This window comes from Motacilla alba, chromosome 7 (genome assembly GCF_015832195.1).
Source record: "Motacilla alba alba isolate MOTALB_02 chromosome 7, Motacilla_alba_V1.0_pri, whole genome shotgun sequence".
Lineage (NCBI taxonomy): Eukaryota > Metazoa > Chordata > Aves > Passeriformes > Motacillidae > Motacilla > Motacilla alba.
The window spans coordinates 28,086,507-28,107,758 of NC_052022.1; the positions used below are offsets into that span (position 1 = coordinate 28,086,507).

The 21,252-nt window shown below is 38.0% G+C and overlaps 1 protein-coding gene across 4 annotated transcripts in view; it reads left to right on the forward strand.

Moving 5' to 3' along the window:
* Nucleotides 1-20,561, forward strand: part of RFTN2 (raftlin family member 2) — a 29,984-nt gene extending 9,423 nt beyond the window's left edge. For 3 of the 4 annotated variants that reach the window (XM_038143462.1, XM_038143461.1, XM_038143463.1), the window contains 6 exons: nt 354-666; nt 3,538-3,738; nt 6,016-6,137; nt 7,278-7,381; nt 12,984-13,062; nt 16,538-20,561. In XM_038143462.1, coding sequence (XP_037999390.1) covers nt 354-666; nt 3,538-3,738; nt 6,016-6,137; nt 7,278-7,381; nt 12,984-13,062; nt 16,538-16,807 — 1,089 coding nt within the window. In that variant the 3' untranslated portion in view covers nt 16,808-20,561. The remainder of the gene's footprint in view (nt 1-353; nt 667-3,537; nt 3,739-6,015; nt 6,138-7,277; nt 7,382-12,983; nt 13,063-16,537) is intronic. The other variant, XM_038143460.1, reaches the window with a different exon arrangement.
* Nucleotides 20,562-21,252: the final 691 nt, after the last annotated feature.

Genomic DNA, 21,252 nt, shown 5'->3' on the forward strand with positions numbered 1-21,252 from the left:
TTAGTATGACTGGCATCACATATTTAGAGAAATACTATTTACTGCTCTGCTGTACTGCTTATCAATAGAACACAGTAAATAAAATACTTTGGGTTTGTTCTAAATGAGGGATTTTGTATACTCAGTACCAGTGTTGGCCACCTTTCTTGGCCTGACTCCAAAGACATGCTGGAAAGCTTCCATTTACTTTGAAGCAGGGGCAGCATCAAAGCCAAGTCACCCTTCTGTAATACAGTGGCCTTTATGTCCTCAGCAGTTTAGTAAAGTGGTTCATGTATGTCCAAGTTTTAAAGAAGAAAAAGGTCTGTGCAATTCTAAAATGACTTTGCAGCTAAGTTTACGTTGTATTGCAGGTTAATGAAGCTGCTAAAAGAGGAAAGAAGTTTGTGGGATTTGTAACACAACATTTTCCTCAGCCTAAAGCCTGTAATGGAACAAGTGCAGATGGAGGTGCAGAGCTGGAATCAACGCTGGGCAGAAGAAATCGGGAACACAGAAGAGAAAACTTTGAGGAAAACTATAAAAACTGGAATGAAGGGACATTGAGCGGTCACTCATCTGAGAGTGGGATAGAGGAGGAAATGCATGGAGAAAGCAGACTGTTAGAGGATTCAGATTTCCAGTTTGGAAAAGAAGTCAGCCCTTCTAAACCACGAAAAGGAGATGGTAATAAATGCTGCTTGTTTGTTGCAGAAATAAGGTATTTTATTGAGTTGTTGAAGCGTTGGAAAAATAGAGCAGCATTTTCTGTTGTATCAAATACTTTTTTTGGAGGATGCCCCTACAAATGCGTATATAAATGCATACATATTTCTAAAAGAGTTGTCAGTAGAAAAAAGCAAAAGGAACACTCCCCTTCTGTTTTATGTATGTGAACTGTAGTAATATATTAAAATGATATTTCAGTTTTCATATAGACTACTGTAGAAGTACTGTCAGAATTCTAGTTTGCTATTTAAAGAAAAAAAGAAAACCCCAAACGAACCCTCCAAAATCACCCACAGTGTAATTGTGGCTTGAAATGTGGTGCAAGCAGCAAGGTTTTTTGCTCAATATGTGTATAACAAACAGTAAAAAATCCTTCCTTTTAGAAAGATGCAATTGTTATAAAATATTTTCTGCAATGCACACGTAGTTTTACTCAATATAAAATTATAAACATATAATGATTTTGAAGTGTATGTTGTGATTCCAGTTGTGCCTATTTCACAGACTACAAACAAAGAGAGCCCCTTCTAGCTAGAGCCATAATTTTACATGCTTCCAGGCAACTCACATAACATACACCAAAAAAATCCGTTCATAATGGATTCTTTCTGGTTAATGTGCCTTCAAGAAGTGTCCTGAAAGAGATCACTGAAATTAATGCATTGACCATGAAATCGAAGACAATAATTGTTACAAAATGAATTTCTTAGAGAAAAGTAAGCATTAGAAGTATAGGAAGGAAAAGCATAATTGAAAAAATGCTGCTGCTGTGATAGACAACTTAGTTGTAGAAGGATGAGGTGCTTGGTGTAGTCTGTGCAAAAAATGGTCTGAAACATTGACTTCTGGTACTGAAACTCTAAGGCCTCCTGGCTGCTAAGAGGAAAAGGTAAAAAGAAGTAATCTGAGTAAGAGAACTAATGCAAGACAGAATTGTGTGGAAAGCAGGCAGCATGAAACTTTCATGTCAGGCTGCATTTCCTGATGAGCCAGACATGTTTTAATTGGTCTCAAATCAACCTTTTCACTTTCCTGTTAAAGCAGCCTCTCCAGTTTGTAGACTGTGAGATAATGACTCTAAGCACAGAGATAATCAATGTCCCTCTTATTTTTAACACTTGAGTAAAAGCAGTTTTTCTACAAGTGAGCCTTTATAGCGTAATCTGGTAAAGCTTAACTCTTGTCTTAGAGCTTGAAATAGTGGGTTTGCTATATATTGGCAGTCCTGTAAGGAAGAAGTGGAAAACTAGGGTTCCGTTCAGGAGTACTGTTTGTGCAGGCTGGTGTGACCAGGTAGATCAGCAGCCAGTGCACCCCCTACATGCAGTGTTCTCAGGAAGCTTCAAAAAGCTTTGGCAAGGATATGCCAGGCTTCTCTACACTAGTTGAATAGAAAAATCACTGGAGTTCAAAAGATAAAACTTTTGGAAACTAAACCACCTTTCTTGGTCTATGTTTTATGTAACCATCATTTTGAAAAATATGATGTGAATTTTCCAAGGCAGTCTTGCATGTGTGTAGGTATATACTGCTATGCCAGTGTGCCACTTCCATTTACCTCTGCTCAAAAGAGGCAAAAAACTATGTCCAAGTTATAGATTTGGGGATTGTAAGTATGAGTTTTTGTTGAATTTTGACTATAATACATTGCTTGCAGAGCTAAATTTCTGGTAGATGTGAGGAATTGAACAGTTGTGTTGGGAAAAAATTTCCTTTTTCTGTAGAATAAGAGATCTCACTTCAATATATGGTAAAAGAAATTAAGGTTTGTCAGGATAAACATCTGTTGTGATGTAAGCACCTGTGAAAGAGAAACTGTGTAAAGAGTTATCTCTTACTGAAAGTTTAACATTTTGTTCTGACTTGTCCTTATTCTAGGCCCTGATGTCACCTACAGTGGGTGTAGTAACACTTCTCAAAGCAGAGAGGGATTCTTGTAGGTGTTGGTTTAGATTACTTAGAGTACAAATCCTATTTTGGAAATTTCTCTGTTTCTGGAGCCTAGAGAGACTGACTTCTTAACTGGGGTCATCTAAGCAAATTCCTTTGTATTGACAGTGCAAAAACTTCGATTTTTGGAGGTTGGTTTGCATTGATTTAGGTTGCCCAGAAGTATTAGGCAATCTGAGAAAATTTCTGGGCAGCTGCTTTGTGTTACTTCTCTACAACCAGTGACACACAAATGTATTTGTAGAACACACTCACATAGTTAGGATTTCATAACTTGCACCAGTGATTTCCTAATATGCTATGGATATGTCAGTTTTTAATGAGTGCTTGTTTGTGACTAGTTTTGTTACAGCACTCTATTAATACCTAGACAGAAAACCAATTTGAGGATGTGTTGGTTTTGTATCCTTAACTTCCACTGATCATCAGTTACTATGGGAAAATCCCAGTAAGCAACTAATTACACTGGTACTTCAGAGAATAATGGGTTAAAGTCAGTGCAAGGCATTCCTTACATTTGCAAGCTTAGAAAATTGTCTTTTTTAGTTCTTATAGTTGCAAATATTTGTAGCCAGAAGTTCCACGAGTGGCAGAAATGAAGGCTGTTTCCACTGTATGTTTTCTTTATGCAAACCCCAACTACCTGAAGAATTCACTGGCAGCCCAGCTGTAATAAGTTCACATTTTCCTCACATCCCAAAGTGTACCTCCCCTCACACTTGTCCTGAGTGTGTTTAGGTCTTAAGAAGAGCAACATTAAGAAACAATTATTAAAACTCATGCTTAGAAGTAGAAAATTATGTTAAAATAGGAGATTAGTAATATTACAAATTTTGGAGCACTGTCTTTGAGGTTCATTCTTCCTTTCTCTCTCCTTAGACAAGCTCTATACAGTCTTCAACGTTTTTGATGATGATTCTACCTGCTGGACCTACCATGAAGGTGTTTTGTCTATGAAAGTAACAAGAAAGGGGCCAGTTGTTAGTACACTGGAAGCAGACTGGCTAGAATTAACTACATTTTATTATAAACAAGGATTGGCCTTAGTTGATTCTTTTGTACACTGGGAAACTTCTAAAGGTGAGTACTGTCCCAGGGTATCATGAAGCTTTTCCTTGTTTACATAGAACTAAGTAACTTGAACAAATTATGATTATATTTTGCTTCTCGATGGGAGGGTTATATGTATGTCCAGATGGATCTGTAACTGCCCAGAAAATAAATTACTCCCTTTTAGGTATCAGATTCCACAAATTTATAGTAGGCTAAGTATTTGAAATTCTTGCTTTGTTTTATCAAATTGACAATTTCCAAAGCAGCAAACTAGAGTAGCTTTATAACAAAACAAACCTTTTGTGCTAATGCTTCTGGTTTGGTTTGTGCTTTTTCAAGGAAAAGACAATGGGATGAAAAGTGTTTATTACTCTCAAACTCTTTTGTTGGTAAAATATGTAATTGAGAGATTCATTTCCATTTGAACTGGATTTATCTGAAAGCCAGAAGTTAAGAGTGTGCAAAAACAGTAGGAAACTACTGTTGTAAAATTACTTGAAAAAAAACTGAAGAAAATTGTACTTCCCTTGTGTTAGAGGTACAGACCAACACAAACTGAGATGATTATTAAATTCCAAAACAAGTAACTATTTTAACAAATGTTGTTTGATAGCAAACCTACACTGTATACTTCACTAAGGTGATGCTTTGGTTGCATTTGTACCTGTCTTGCTTGTACTAAGTTGCAATTTGTTGATGTTCCTTTAGATTTAATTGTTGCAGCATAAGCAAGCAAAATACAGGGTTATAGTAGAGAAAAGTCTTGTCAAATGTTAGTTGTAAAGGTTCCAGGGACCTTTAAACAGTTTTTTGCAATGCTCAGGATGATTAACAAGTGCAGTAGATAATTAATAATGTATTAAAGTGGCTTTCATAAGTCACTTTGCCTGCTTTTTACATTGATTATAAGAGGAGGGTAAAATTATTGTAAATTTGAGCAGCTGCTATATTTACTATGCCTTATGCTTTTTTCTGATCATTTTGATTTAAAACAATATGCACTCTTGGATTATTGAAGGCCTTAAATTTAAAAAACCTGCAAAACATAAGATCTTTGCAATTTAAATTATGATTCTTCAAAAACAAAAGCCTGACAGTAATGACAACTCTTCAGTTTTCATTGCTCTCCATGGTTTTGAGTGTGAATCACTGTGTTTCTGCAGCTCTGCAGTAAATTTAGTGATTCAGAGGCACATAAGCTCATCAATGTAGATTTACTTCTGATGGAATTTGGCAGCTAGTCCCTCTCAAACTGCGTATTTTGTGCACATGAACAGTCTAATGCCACAGTTTGTAGCAGTCCTCTTTTTTACTCTGAAACTGTTACTCCTTTTTACTGAAGTCAGTGGAACAACCAAATTTCCTTTGGTGGAGGAGAGGTGAGAATTCAGACTTGCAGTTTTCATTTTAGAGTTTTTTTAGAGCTGGAAAAGAACCCTCTGGAGAATCTGTTACAGTTCACTGAAGGGTGGTTTTGCAGCTGTTGAAATTAATCTTTGCAGCTGTTGTCCAACAACAGTTTTACAGTCTTCCCATTCCCCACAGAGAGCTGTCTGCTCTTCTTTGCTTCAATAACTCCCTGTCTTTAGTAGCCAGCTAATAACATACCTCATCCAGTATTGATGGGGATTTAATGCTGATATTCTGAAGATTACATGATTTTGCTGTACCAATTTAGTTGGTTAATCAGCTGTCAAGGTAAATCTCCACAAAAGGCTTCCCAAAGGCTGTTAGGAGAAGCAAAGCCAGAAACTGAACAGACATCTGATGCACAGCTTTAGGTTGGGGCAAACGGATGCTACCAGGCTTTGACATGTGAGTCAGGGACTTGTGCTCTGAACTTCCTTCCCATCAGGAATCCTCCTACAATTACTTGCTTCAGGCTCTTCCTGTGGCCATTTATTTATTTAAGTGGCTGTAGCTGAGCTTTCTGCTTCATGGTTTACTCATTTTTGTGCTCTCTCCCACCACGCCAAAAGCCACATGTCTTGTCAGGAGGACAATATGGAAGTTGAGGAAAAAAAGGGTTGTGCCCATCCTCTGCAATGAATATGCTGATACAGGAAACTGGAATTCATCCTGGAGTATGGAAGGGGTTAATGCTTTTGAGACAGTTGTCATAGTTCAGTTTGTGTAGAAAAAAAGGGATTTTAATAGTAAGTTGACTTGCACTCTCCATAAATAACAACAAATTTGAGTTTGCTGAGTCATATAATTTTATTTTAGAGAAGTGTTCAGTGAGAAAGAAACATCTTGGTAATATTCTATCAACCTAAAACTTAATGCTTATGTTTGTGTTCACAGGGGATTATTTGCCCAAATCTTTAGAAGGATTATTTATCTATGAAGAAGAAGGTGCTGGGGTTCCAGGTTCTAACAGGAAAGGAAATGATGCAATAGTTGTTGAACAATGGACAGTCATTGAGGTAAATAGGTGATGATTTAGCAGTGCTATTTCCTATTGGTATTTTTCTTTGTTTTTTTCCTTTAGGATGCTGGTACCAGTGTTCCAGAAACATTCAGGATGGTTTCCTGAAGTCACCTGCATAGGCTTTACTAAAGCCCCAAATGAAAAAAAATGAAATCAGATTTGTGGGCATTAGTAAATGTGCATAAAAGAAATATGCCAGAGGAATTCTGGCCTGTCATTTGTAATTGTTCATACCAACAAGTACAACTACCAAAGAAAATGTCTTGGGGGATTTTTGTGAGTGTTTCAGACCAATTTAGGTGTAATTTCAGCAAGTGCAGGTCACACTGACAGTGTGAAGTGTTTTTTAAAGAAGAGGGAGAAAAGAGCCAGAACTAGAAAAACAACAAGAGAAAATTGATAGTGAATTAATTCAGAATGATATTCAGCTATGTATTTTTATGAAGATTTCACTGCTAAATATGAAAGACTTAGGTTTCCTAATAAATTTACCTCTACTGCTGTAGAGGTAATGAAATTACAGCAATAAAATGACTTGAATATATTTCTAAAGAGTAATTTATCTTTTAGGATTATTGGTATGAATGACATCTGAAAGCAGTTGTTGTTGGATTATGTTGTTGGATTTTCTTTTGAAATATACAATGATAAATACATTTACAAATGTGAAAAAAATCAGCCTCAAACTAAAACTTCTATATATTTAAAAAAAAAAAAGACTACCACCAAAAAAAACACCAAAACCTTAAGTATGTAGCTAAGAGAGATGCTTATTTTTCACATGTGGAGTAAAAACTGTAAAGATGTCAATTTAGACACCTAATTATGGTGCTTAAAAAGTTTTAGGTACTAATTTAGCAGTGACAAGTTTAATGAGCGAGATGTGCTTTGAATTATGTCTTGATGAGTCAGGGCTCATACCTAATGTTAATAAATTCTGTTTTCCATGGATTTTGTAGTCTTGAACTTTTCAAGTTGTTTTCAGTTTGAAATAATGAATCTTCACCAAACAACAGCTTGATATCATCTCTAAGGATTGTCTCATTAAAAGTGAGAGGGGAGGTGTTGTAATTATAGAAATGCAAATAAAACCTGTACAGAGTCTCTTTACTACTTTTTATAATTATTAATGTAGGGGTGTGAAATTAAAACAGATTATGGACCTTTACTGCACACGCTGGCTGAGTTTGGATGGCTCCTGACCTGTGTCCTGCCTACACCAATTGTACGACATGACAGGTACCCAGACTGTTGGTTACAGCATTCTTGGTGTGTGTGGCTGAGAACCATCAAACAATTACCTGCATATTTAAATGTAAAAGGAAGAAAAATGCTGAGGATGTTAAATGTATGTAAAGCTTGAGGTGTAAGTAGCATTTTCATGGAGTGCTTTGCTACATCTGCTTAGGACTACTGATTTCAGTGAGTCTAATTCTAAATTTAAAAAGATCGAAACATGAAAGATTTTATTTAGGAAACTTTTGATCACATGCCCAGTCCACAGCAATGGCGTTACTCATGCTTCAACTAGAAACAAGTGTTGAAATGTTTTACTAGTTTAGGACCTTGGTGAATGACCATGGAAAAAGTCATGTTGTCACAAGACAGTCATGGAGTGTTTGTTGCAAATTAGGGCAAAGAATGTGCTAATCCAGCCCGTTATTGGGCTGTTTCTCTTCTCTGATATAGACATTATGGTCCAACTCAAATACAGTACCAGACTACTGGATTTCTGGTCTCTAGCTGTAATGCTTATTTAGAGCACTGATGGGACTCTTTTCTACATAAGAAGAGCTAAATTGCCGACCTGGATTCCCCATAATGTTCCAGGCTTTCTTTTTTCTCTTTTTTCTTTTTTTTTTCTTAAATAATCCCACCCTCAGAAAGCTTCTCTGGCTTTCATCAGAGTATCAAGCTAAAAATGGCAAATGAAACACTAGACCAAGCATCTTAATGTGTCCCTTCTCTCATCATTTTCTTTAAAGTTCTCCACCCAATAGATTAAGATTGCCAAACTTCAAAAGCAAGCAAATACACTGAGGCAGGACTTAAGGCTCATTAACAACTGTGGAAAGAGTGGATGTCTCAAGTAATCTTTGGATCCCAGACCTCACTGTGTTAAATCAAGACAGCATGAAAAAGATGTGCATGAAAGATTCTAAGAAAACTGTTGCAAGAAAGTAGAGTTCTGCTCAAGTGATTTGACATAATTAAATCAACTCACCGAATGTAAGAAGAAGGCTTTTGTGATCAGGAAATAGGTTTTAGGGGTTTTTGGCAGTGTTTTTTCTAATAGTTGATTTTAACCAACTGGTTAAATGCAAAGACAAAAGAAGTTGTGGTAAAACACGGCATGTTCTGTAGCTTATTTTTTTGAGGGTCTCTGTTTTCTTTTCCTCTGGAAGAAGAAGCGGTTTCCAGAATATGAAACAAATGGTTATCCTTTAATTCCTTCAAAAGTTTTGTAGTCTAAGTGTATTAGCTTTGAACATGGTGCCTTATAGGCTATATGAACTACCAGGCCTGGTTTTCATAAGCAGCTGAAATTTTGGCCACATCTTAGAGCTTGAGAGTAAGTCTTCAGAGTCCAGGTATAGTCTTTGAAGAATGGGAGGGAGATTTTAGTAGTCATGGTGTGTTCTGAGTCATAGGATGAGAGAATATTTAACTTCCTACCTTTTGTGTCCTACAAGCAATGTAACTGAACCCATCTCCACAGGGCTTGGACAGCAGGGTCAGGAATGTCCTAAGCAGCTGCTGAGTGACACTTTGGGATTGTCAGCCCATGCTTGCAGCACATCAAATGGTGCTGGTTTGTACCTCAGAGATCACAGAGCCAAGGCAGGGCCAACTAAAAGAGGCAAAGTGCTGTAAGGAAAAAGAAATAGGATGCAGTGCTGTAGGAAGCATTAACAGATTGATTAGGCTGGAGGTGTTCTTGAATTAGTGAGAATATAGCAGGAGGATATTTAGGTCTCAAGCAGTGCTGTATCCCAGATGTGAAACAGCCAGAGCATTAATAGCAGTGCTCATGCTAAAGGGGTTGTATCCTGGCCAAATCTGAAACTGGATTCATTTTGTATCCACACTAGAGTAACTCAGCCTAATAAAAACCATTTGTTTTCTGGCCTAAATGGTTGAGTAGGACTCTGTATGAATTGTCTAATGCTTGTTATCCCATTGTAACTCTTGGAAGAAATAGGATGAATCATGTTTTGTGTGCCTGTAGTATATCTCATATACAGCAATTCAGTTTGCTTTAAAAAAAGGAAAAAAAGCTTATGAACAAGAATTCCTAATTAGGGATTGAGAGTTCATGAGAATCAGAATATGAATGTCTTCCTGTTCTGATAGGCTGAGTAGTGATTGATAACTACTATTTTTAGGCATTGATGTTGGTATTTAAAGAGGAGAAGAAATTCCTGCATGATTACTGTGTGTCTGCTATGAAAGATGCCATTACTGTGGTGGTGGTGGGTTATCCTAGGAATGCAGAAGTCTTAATAAAGAAGGATACTTTATGCTGCTCAACAGCTGTTTTTTTCCCCAGACTCAAAACTCTGACCTCAAAACCCAGCCTGAATATTAAGAGGTTTCAGAAACACTGAAGGAACTAAATAAGCAACAACTTGGGATGATCTGACAAAATTATGTTTTCATGTTTATTTTTAAAATAGAATTTGTGGTTGGTATTTAAAGAAAATCTTACCTATTATCCCCATTTTTACTCACTGTAGTATTTTCCTCTCTTCTGTCTTCCTTTTCTCCTAATTTATTGTAAAATTTTCCCTCATGTCAGATCTGTTGTGAGTATTCACTTTTGAGTTACTGTTACTGCAGTTTTTAGTATGGTAGTACCATGAGTTTGTAGAAGTCCATACATATTTGTGCTTGAAAACTAGAATTACTTATAAGGCTTTTTAAGTTTTTCATTTAATAGAACCTTTAAGCCAGGACACTTAGTGTCCCAGGCTGGTGTCTGTCTCAAAACTGAAAGTCTAGATGCTACCCAGTTCTAAGGGAGTGCAAAGTTATATTTTTTTGAGAAATGAAAAAAAAAAAACCACACCTGCGTACATGAAAATAATTTATCTTATTCCCTTTGGTCATTTTCAGAAAATCTTATCTAACATCTATTCTAAGTGTTTTGTACATCAAATATTCATGCATTAGAAGAATGGATCTGTAAAAATCAGAGCCATTGGCAGTGCTACTGAGCTTGTAGCTTCATGCTGTTTTGAAGGACTTAAATATAGACATGTAAGAGGACACAGTTCTGCCCATACAGCATAAGCAGACAAACAAATTGCTGGTGTTTCATCAAAAGAGTCTCTGTTGCTCTTCACCACTCTTAAAAGAAGAGACAGGAAAAAGGCTTCAGCAGCCTTACTCTGCAGTGACCTTTATTTCCCTTCCCTGATTACTGTAGTCCCTGAAAGTGGCCAGGGTGGACTACGGGCAACACACTGCAAAAACACTCACTTCATCGTTATTAGTTTTTCTTGGCTCACCACTTAATCTATATTTTCAAAATGCTCTGACTTATGAGGCAAAGAGGGAATGTAGAAATGTGAGGGAAACTGTGGAGCTTCCCTTGCTCTAAGCTCTTTTTCTCATTTAAATTCTGTGGAAATGCCACTGTCATTGAGTTCTTTGTGAATTAAGCTCATAGCTGCTTTGTCGTGTGCGGCATTTTAATAAGGTCAGACTTAGAAATTTGTTAATTTACTTCTTGTCTACTCACCATCGTGTCCTTTTTCTGTTCTAGTAGAATTTGTACAAGCTGTAGCTTACTGTTTGGGTTTTTTTCTTTTCTCTGAAGGAATGCAGACACTGTTACAAAATAAGCCTTAGGCTCTTCCCCATGCCAGAGACTCTGCTCAGCCTTGTTGCTTGGAAGAGACATTTTTCAATTGATCAAAAGAGACATAACTGAGGCACAGAGAAGTACCTAGCCAAGTGGAATAAGGTTGCAGGATTGCAGATTTCCTTGTAATGACATAAAATCTAAACACTCTTTCTTTGAATGCAAATAGTGAGGTAGGGACTCTTGGAACAGGAAACCTTTTTAGGCTTAAGGAAACGAATGAATTTGTTCTCCTTCGTTTTTGTTTTTCCCACAAGCTGAAGTGTTAGTTTTCTGTTCTCATCCAAGGAAGAGATGCAAAGATATGCCGTGACCTGAGTTGAGCCAGACTGATAAAAGATTGTGAGGGGCCAAGCACAATCACAAATCCATCATCACTATTGATCTGCGTGGCTGTTTGTGCTGAGAATAGTACTGGTTTGTGTACTTTCTCAGAGCTTACTTCCAGAACCTTCACTGGGCCAGGCTGTTAACAGGCTCTTCTGAGCTCATAGGAACAGTTCTAATCCCTGTTTTTTCTTGGAGCAAGTCCCTGATTTTAAAAACAAAATAATTTTCAGTTGTGAAACGTGCATCAGTTGCCTTGACTTCACGTGTGTGGTGGTTAACCTTGTGACATAATCCATACTGAAGTAAAAGCTTACATTGTTTTAGTAGTTCTTAGTAATGTTATGCATAATAACACAGTTTTATGGTTGATAGAATAGGTAGAATCATAAATACTTCAAATGAACTGCCATCTCTTTGGTGTTTGTTTTGCTACTTTTATTTAGTGCGCCCTTAAATCTGTAGTCACCCTTTGGCCAAACAATTTCAGTGTTTTGCCTTTATATGCCTGAAGATCTTCTTGAATACTGCCCAGAAGCAGCTGGAGGGAGGAGAACTTATAAAAATGTAGTATCTGATATTTAGAAGAAAACAGGAATTTTTAAAATCTTATTCTGGAGTTCTTGTCTTGAATTTGTATCACTCTCAGTGACACAGGCTTGGGTTTCTATTATATATTCTATCAGTGTGGTGACATGTATTTCTTGTGGAAAGGTGATGGAAATACATTAAAACTTGTAGTGGTGATAACTACATCCTCTTACTAAGGGGGTGTAATGCATATGAAACATCATATCAGTAATACCTGGTCTGGGGAGCAACTTCACTAATCATGTTTATTTTTCTACAAGTGTTCCCTTTTGGAACAAAAAAACCAACATCTTTGCTTTGCCTACCGTAACAGTTTTAGCATCTGTAGAAGTTCCAGGACTGAAGTTGCTCTTCCCCCCCATCCCCTTCTTTATTTTTCTTTACCAAAATATTCTCTTATCCTGCCTATGCTGGGTACCTCCCTTGTACAAAACATCTGGTGTCATCCATCTCTTTCTTGATGCAAAGCTTATTAAAACTGAGCTGAAGCCCTTTACCCATAGGTGATGAGGCAGCAAGCTCATCCTGCTGTGTCATTTACATGACATTTTACAACTTTTATTTAGCAGTAAAGAATGTGAATTCCCAGGTTTCATACCCCAAAGTATTGAGAGATTTGCTGAAGCTGCGGATCTATTAAGATTGGGCCTGGTTGTTGTGATACTAATAGGCAGTAATATGTTGCTGTATATTTAACAGTGAAGGTTAAGTTAAAAAAGACTTGTGAAGGTTTGATTCAGATGTAAATGTGCAGACTTGGATTAAAAATAGGAGCTCTGATATTTAACATGTGTGCTCTTGAAAGTTTAAATAACTCCAGTCATGGTAATACAAGTTACTGGTCTGTCCATCTTTTCATGTGCATCACCTTAACCTAGTTCTATGCTTCTACTTTTAAAAAATATCATTATAGAACCATTGAGGCATTAATAAACAGGATAATACTCTGTAGTCTGTTCTCACTCGTGAACTTACACCCACCCTAAAGTTGACTTCGAATATGTTAGTGACAATTATTGCCTTTTAAACAAGGAAACTGTTTTCTTTAAATTTTAGTGAAGGAAATCTGGCCACAAAGCAAGTAATTTTTCTTCAGAGACCTGTTATGTGGAGTTCTGCTGTCCAGACACCAGAGGTGAGTAACATATTTGTGATATTAATATTTTAAAAATGAGTACTTCACATAATGGCAAGATACAGAAACTAGATTTCAGAATTAACAGGAGAAAGAACTGGCAGAACACGGTTTCCCTGCAAACAAGTTCAAGTTTGTGGATGTTTTTTGCAGCTGGATCACATGTTATTTTTTTCCTCAGCTGTTATCTCTTGAGCCATAGAGAAAAGCATGAGCAGGCTAAAAACCTGTTTTGTGCTAAGGAATTACTGTGTGTCAGGTGAATGTGTTTGACTATGCTGTATGTCCTTGGAAGTCTTTAGGGAGTCTGATCAAAATCCTGCATCTCTTGCACATGAAACAGAAAACTATTTTGACCTTCAAAACGTCTACTTTCACATCTTTAGAAGAAAGGAGTGTTAAGCTATGCTGTAAGGGATACTGTAACCTGCAGCTTATCAGGGTGCAGGGCTGTTGTTGCATGAAAATGTGTGACAGAGACAGAGGCTTTAAAATTCCTGCAGCTGAACCTCAACAACTCCTTCTCCCTTTTGGGTGGAGGTCGTATCAAGTGCTTTGAGGGTTAAGTGACTGACAGTCTCCACATTCTGCTCAAAGTCAGTGTCACAACAATTACTGCACCAGCACACTGCTGCAGTAAATCCTGCTGTGGCCAGAGAGGGGTGAATTCCTGGTGGGCTTTCCTTTGCCAGGTCTTTTGACCTACTGTGATGGGTTTCCATTTTTGGTTCTTTCTTGTTTTCAGTGGCTGGTCAGCCTGTCTCAATTCAACATGTCTTTCCTTTGGTAACCTTAGCATTTGGGAAAGCTATGAATGTTTTCACTCATGTCCAGCAGTGGAGTGGTAACTTCACAAACTCATTCATGGCATATAATTATATGGCAGTGATATCTAGCTGTTTCTTTCTGTATTTGTATGAATACTTCCATAAGTCTTCAAGTTTCTTGCATTTCTATTTGATCTTTGTGGGTTTTTTACTGTCTGTTCAGCGTGTTGCCATCATCTGTATTTTCCTTTGTTTAGTGTTTCTAAAATATACTCTTCCTTTTTTTGTTCTTCTCCAGGCTTCTGCTTATCTCCAGCCCAACTTCCTTCTCACTGTGTCCCCTGATAATTAGTACTTCCATGCCTGGAAGAACGTGCCTTCAACATGTCCAGTTCAAGTCCTGTTTGTTTTTGTCTCTGCCAGTGTCTCAATTCCCAGATAGTTCTTGTATGCTATAATTTATTTCTTCATTTTCAGGATTGGCACTTTTCCTTTTTTGTTCTTCAGTATTCTGTGTAGTCTCCTTTGCCAGTGTCTTTATCTGTCTCCATTCATACCCTCTTCTAAATTCTGCCAGTGGTGTTTTCTCCCTAACCACCCACTGTGTCAAAAGCACCTCCAGCTTTTATCTTCAAAACCTTCTGACTTCCTCTCACATGCCTGACTTTGTAGCCTTTACTTTTTTCCTAATTAATTTCTGAAAGTATGTTTTGGACCACAATTTTTGATAGCAACATTGTAAATATATAAAGCAAAATCATGTAAGCCATAAAATGATGTTTTTCCCGACGCTTTCCTACTTCTTTAATACTCTGTATATAACAGGGGCATGAACTCCTGCTACTTTTTCCCTTGGTAAGGCATAATGTCACTTCTAGCTATGTGTCTCTTAAAAGGCAGTGTAACTGTATGTCACAAGTTGGATTCTGCCAAGAGATGGAGTACAAACCAGTTCTGTAAAAACATTCAATCTGAGGAACTGATGAATCTTTGAGACATGGCTTAAATTAAAAATAGGAAGCATTGTACTCACTGTTTAAATTCTTTCACCCCGTTGTGGGGTAATGAGCAGCTTTGGGTTATACAAATAAAATGTGTTTTGTAGTTGTTGGTATATTTTGTTGGAATGAGAAACATTTGACTTAAGCATTAAACATACTCAAAGTAAACAAGAAATAGCTGATTTGTAGCCACTTACATCAGGATTTCTATGTTTGAAATCAGAGCAAAATGTGTTTTTTCAGTACCAGTGAATGTTTTGCTTCTCTACCAGAAATTTCATTATGCTGAGGTCATTTAGCTTGGGCTAAATAGGTAACTGGGGCTGAAGCTGAAACATTTAGCAGTCACATTTTCCTTCTGTTTTGCCAATTACATTGGTTTTCACCATAATTTGGTGAAAGAGACCATTACTTGGTCTCTTAATCTCACAGGGTCTCTTTTCTGAGGATGGACTATGTTTTGTCCTCACAGCTCATCCCTCTGCCTTCTTGTCTGTTTGTGGGGTAGTGAGTTACAGCCTGGCTTATGATTTATGTGCAAGGACAAAAGCTTCTTGGGTTACAAGGACTATACTCTCTGTGGACTTTTTGCTTGTCCCATACCATTTGTTTTTCTAAGAAAGATATCAGAGGATGAAATGCAAGATTGAACCATGCAGTGCATGAGGGGTTGCAGTTTTTTCTCTTTTTCCTTATTTCCCTTAAGCAGACTTTTCCATCCTCTTTCTGTGGCATCCAGGCAAAACTTATTTCCTTCTGTTTCTCCTGAGGCAGAGCTGTTTCCCCTTGTTTAATTTCCCAATGTTCCCTGTAACAGCTTTCCTAAATATGTTTCCTTTAGCCACATAGGCCATTGTTTTTACTGTTTCAAAAGGGTTTGAGAAAAAGCTTAGCAATGTACGGAAGGGGGACACAAACTTGCCAAAGCATAGTAAAAGCCTGTAGAGTGTTTTTTTGGTTTGTGGGTTTTTTTAGGGTTTTTTTTGTTGTTTTTTTTTTTTAAGTGTCTGCCCTGTGTCCTTCATGCACTAAAATGCAGCTCTGTTCTGAGGCTGGATTCCCTCTTAGCTGCATGTGCTCCTGCTGTGGGCAGGGCAGTGTCCCCTGGCAGACATCTCCTGGTGTAGCTGTGCTTGCGCTGAGAGCAGGGCTCCAGGCATTTGGCTCCTGCCTTGCTGACCCTGCTCCTCTGTGTGGCTCAAGGCACTGACATTGTCTCTGGAGGGGCTGCATCATCACAGATCTCAGGAAGTCAGGTAGCTCCTGATGCTGAACTGAGATAAACCTTTTATTTCTTGTTGTGCCTCAGAGAACCCTTAGCACAGTCTGGTAGGCCTATTGTTTGCAGAAATCATGATCTGCTTACTTTTCTTTTTGACATTGGCAACCATCACTTCAACAGCAAAGATGTCAGGCAGTCCCAGTAGTAAAGTCAGACTGTATTAATACTGAATTCCTCCTGTGCAAGGACTCTGTAGATCCCATTTCAAATGGCTGTATAGAGCAGCCACTGACTTCTATCTGGATAGACTTACCAGGGGAATAGTAATTGCCTCCTCAGATAATGGCAATCTCTTGTTTCTTGAGAATTGCACTCATTATTAAAATGCAGCTACACTAAATCTGTCCATGATCCATTGCAAAGTGTTTGGCTCAATTGTTTTTCCCCTAAATAAACTAACATTTCAACATCCTCTTGTTTTTCAGAGGAAATCCTTAAGACAAATGACTGGGGAAGAAAAAGGCAGGGTGTCCAGCAGAAGTGTTGGATCAGACACAGCTACTTTCTGCCCTGTAGAAACTGGACAACCACCTGATGAGTTTCACCTATCTCCTTCTAAACAATGTTGGATCAAGGAGGGATCCTCCCATTATGGAGGCTTTCCAGGATTCAGTAGCAGTGATGGAGTGTTAAGGGAACTGGATGATGGACAGTTTGACCAGGAGGATGGAGTCACTCAGGTCACGTGTATGTGATAAGTAAGTAACTGCATCAAATGGACATGTACATAAATCACACAAATGGGTTTTTTTTAAAACTACACTACTTTAAATACGTTGGTATAATCCTTCCCAAACTCTTTGTATTTTTGTCATTTTCCATGTTGTGTTAATCCTACTGTAGTAATAATACTACTGCAAAATAATTTGTTTTTCTGTCTGTCTTTAATAGTATAACTACATGACTTGGGTGCTCTGCTAACTTGTTAATGCTTTTGACAAGCAAGGAAGCAAAAGCAGCAAAACAGTGACAGTTTCAATTGTGTGAGAGAGAAAGGAATGAGGATGTTTAGAATGTTCCACAAGCTGGAGGAATGCTTTTGGGTTTGTTTGGTTGTTTTATTGTTTGGGGTTTTTTAAGGATGTTGTAAATATTGGTGGGAAAAAATTAACTGTCTGGCTGTTTTTAAGTTTTAATATAATTTTCACTTTATTTGCCTTGCATAAGTTCAAAAGCCTAGAGAACTGTCAAGTCTTACACTAGAGTGTTAATAATTTAAGCTACATTCAGACTTGGTATGGACAGAAAAACTCAGGAGGCTGTAGGTAGGTAACTTGTTCCTGGAATATAACTTCACCTATGCAGTTTTCACAGGGTTCCTTGTACATGTAAGGCAGGAGCTTATAATTTGTATTATAATGATGTGTTCATAATGTACTTGTGAGTGGAAATTAAGAACTGCTCATCCCCTGAAAGATAACTTGCAGTCTGTAAACAAGTAGTTTGAGAAGCTCCCTAGGAAGCATTGAGAGCAGTGTGATGCTGCTAATGCATTGGAGGAAGATGTAGGTTAAATATCATAGGCAGTATTAGATGGATGTATATATAAAAATGTCTCAGCTAAATGTATCTCACACTGGATAAAGTGTATTGAGCTGCATCCAATAGCAGACTTGATGTTCAGAGGAAAGGATCGAGTTGCTGTGCTTCCATCCTTGCTATGGGGAGGAGCTGCTTGCATTAAGGGAGATTAATGCTGGCAAGGTGCTGTGGGGAGAGGAACAAACAGCAACTGCTTTTATGCTGCTGTCTGGAAAGTGTATTTTACAGAGGAGAAGCCATATAAAAATGCATCTCCAGAAGGTAAATGTGATTTTAACTACATGTGCATTTTTAATTTAGTTCTAGAAGCAAAAAAAAAAAAAATTATAAATGCTAATCATCTCTAAGCTAGTGTAAAATAATTTGGTCAAAATAAGTCAGAACTGAGCAAATGTATTCGTAACTCCACTCTCAATGTTTGCAGTACAGCACACACATCACCCAGGGATTTTGGTACCTGTCTTTATGTGTTGTGCTGCAAACATAGATGTCATTAATCATTTACCTACAACACCCTGTTCCCCATGGATGGCATCCTACCAGCTGCTGTGGGACTCTGCCTAATCCACAGTGGTAGATGCTGGCACTAAATGCAGTGGGCAGATCAATGCAGTGACTGGAACACCAACAATTAACTCCAAATGAGCACCCCAGGAGATGGCCAGGAGAGTGGAGGTTCAGCTGAAGTCTCAGAGCTGTGCAGAAAGAACATAGTTTTGCTTACTGACATAAGCAGCTAATTCATGCAGAAAAATAAATAATTTTATAGGGCAGGGGGGTAGGAGGAAAAACTCATTCTACTGACATAATTAGCATAGGGGGAGCTTGAAATAATATTGTTTTGGAGCTGCTTCCTGAGCTACTTACGAAATTCTTACTGGCAGGCTTGCTGATTTTTTCTTTGGAAGAGCAACTCTTAACTGTTTGTAGCAGGTTGGGAGGTTTTCTTCCAAAAAAAATCTACAGCTCTGGCGATTAAGCTTCAACTTTTTTCCCCATTGCATGCTGTGGGGAGTGATGGGAGCACCTCCAATAGGAGGTACAGTAAGGAACCCCTTCTGGCAAAGGCTCTTCTTCTCTGAGCTTTCCCACCAGCATCTCGAGGTCAGGGATGTAGGGCATGAGCCTTGTGTTCATTCCCTGTCTGGGGCACTGTAGGAGGAAGATCCCTCTGCTGACAGGGCGAGTGCTGGGCTGGGTGTCCCTGCAGAGCCTGCCCAAGTGCTCTTTCTCTTGTGGCACTGCTCTGGGAGCACTGGTCATGCTCACAGACAGCAGGGATCTCCTCCATGGGACACAGATGGAGAAGAAATATGAAAGTACAAGTTACAGCTATCTCTGGGCAGAAAGCCAGGTAACTCTAGCATATTAAAAATGGAGTAACAGCTGGTCTCATGCAACCTGGAATATGTTGTTCTACTTCTAGAAGTAGTTTTTAATGAGTTATCCAAAACGTGTGTGTGTAATTTTAACCATTGGTCATTCTCCATACAAGTCCAGTCTGTAAAATGGGCAAAAATTGGTCCAGAACTCCAGTTCTGAATAGTTCAAGTTAGAGCTTTTAAAGTATATCAAAGAAATAACCTTTTATAAAGCAAGATCCTTGCTTAAGATAGTTAACATTAGTGAACCCTAAACCAAAACTGAGCTATAAGTAAGTTACAAAGTATAAAGTAGTACATTTAATGCAGTTACTCTTTCTAGAATGCACTCATTGGATAAAAATTACTTAATTTTTAACTGAGATCTTTCCATGTCACCTGTTAAAAGGGCAGAAAATTCAAATAAAATAATATCTTTCTAAGAGAAATATTCTCCTTACAATTAATGGGATGTACAGAAGAGGGACTGTTTTGGAACTAGGGTGGAAATTGAGTATGCCCTGGATGTCCACAGGTACACTAGAACATCATCACTTTCAGCAAGAAAGGCTTCTTTTAAAATGAAATAAAGCCATATTCTTTTTCAGTAGCCCTCAGTTTTGACTATGCTTTAGTCCTTGCTCATCAATCTCACAGCTGTTGACAATGCTGCAAACCTCTGGCTTCCTTTCTGTGTTTTTAATGCAGTATAAGTAAGCTAAATTGTTTCCACTGAACCCACTCAGCAGTTCCTGGATTGTTAAGGACAGCTGTGGTTTTTAATGTCATTTGTCTCATAGTATCAAATTTGCCTGTGCTGTAGAAATATTCATCTGAATTGTTTGCTTTTGGCAGTCAGGACAAGTTGTTTGCTCAGCCTGTGTGAAGACAGTGCAAGAATTATCTGACTTCATGCACTTGACCATTCATCTTCCTAAGGCTTGGATGCTGAAACTGAAAAGATTGAAAATGCTTCTAAAACAAGTTCTGGAAAATCTTCTGGTTTGTTCCTTGTAAAAAATTCTGAGAGATCACTCTTACCTTACTTGGATGAGGGAAAAAGGGAGGGTGCATTTTGGGTATAGATTTGATTTCAGATCCCCATCACCTGTCTGGCACAAACCAGAGCATTAAGGTTTGCCTTTACTGGTGTGGTAATCAGCACTGCCCACTAAGTAAAGCAGCTTTGTAAATCAGAAGAATTCTCTGAAAAAAACCCAGTAAGTACGCTTTTTGTAGTCATTAACGAGACTTCAGCCAGGGGCCTGTGTGTTTGAAATGTAGTAGGGAAACCCCTTTCCTGATTGTGACAACAGAAATGCTCTGCAACTATTAGAAAGAACAGAAGGCAGCCATGTTCATGAACCTCTGCAAAAGATTGTTTATACTTTCTGATGCTTAAATTGTTTGGAGAGGAAATAGTTTTCTAATGTTTACAAACAGGAAGAAACTGTCCACAGTTAAATATTTTGTACTTTGCTTGTAACTGTCAGAACAGTTTATTTACTTACCTGGTCAGCTGCAATAAATGGCTGCTTCACTTGTTTTTGGTCTGTAAAATATTTTCTTTTTGTATCGATTCAGGTATTTTCTATAGTGCATATAGGAAGGTTCTCACCATCAGAAGTACTTAGCAAATCAATTCCCAGTTTATGGAGTTTGTCTCACACTGACATTATCTGGGTTAGATCAATGTATACCTTGCCTCAATAAAAAATATCTTTTTGCAGTCTTGTCTGAACAGCAAAGCCTGATAAGAGTTAATGCCATCTAGTAAAAACTCATCAGGTTTTCCCTGTTCTAAGTATATTCATCTTTTGAAGGCAAAAAAAATGGAATTGCTGTCTTGACAGCTCAACCATGGCTGATGTGCTAAGCCAAAGGTGAGGAAGAACCCCAGTGACAAAGGAAGAAGTAATTTGATAGCGAATCTTTGCTTACAGCCTTTGTGTCTGTGACATGCAGTCAGAAATGTGCTTATTCTGTATCTAGAGGGCCTCTTCTAGACCTCCCGTATTTTAACTGCAGAACCAGCATTTTCTGATTTGAGGAGTGTGTAAATTTGAGGTCTGACTTGCAAGTTCCTAACGAGTATTTTATTTCTCTACTTTGGAAAGAAGAAAGACAACCTGACTTGAGCACACCTTGGAGCAGAGATGGGGGAGCACCCAAGGCTCTGTTGGAAACAGTTGCTGTGTTCTCAGACAACATGAAAAAAGAGAATAACTTGTCAAAAG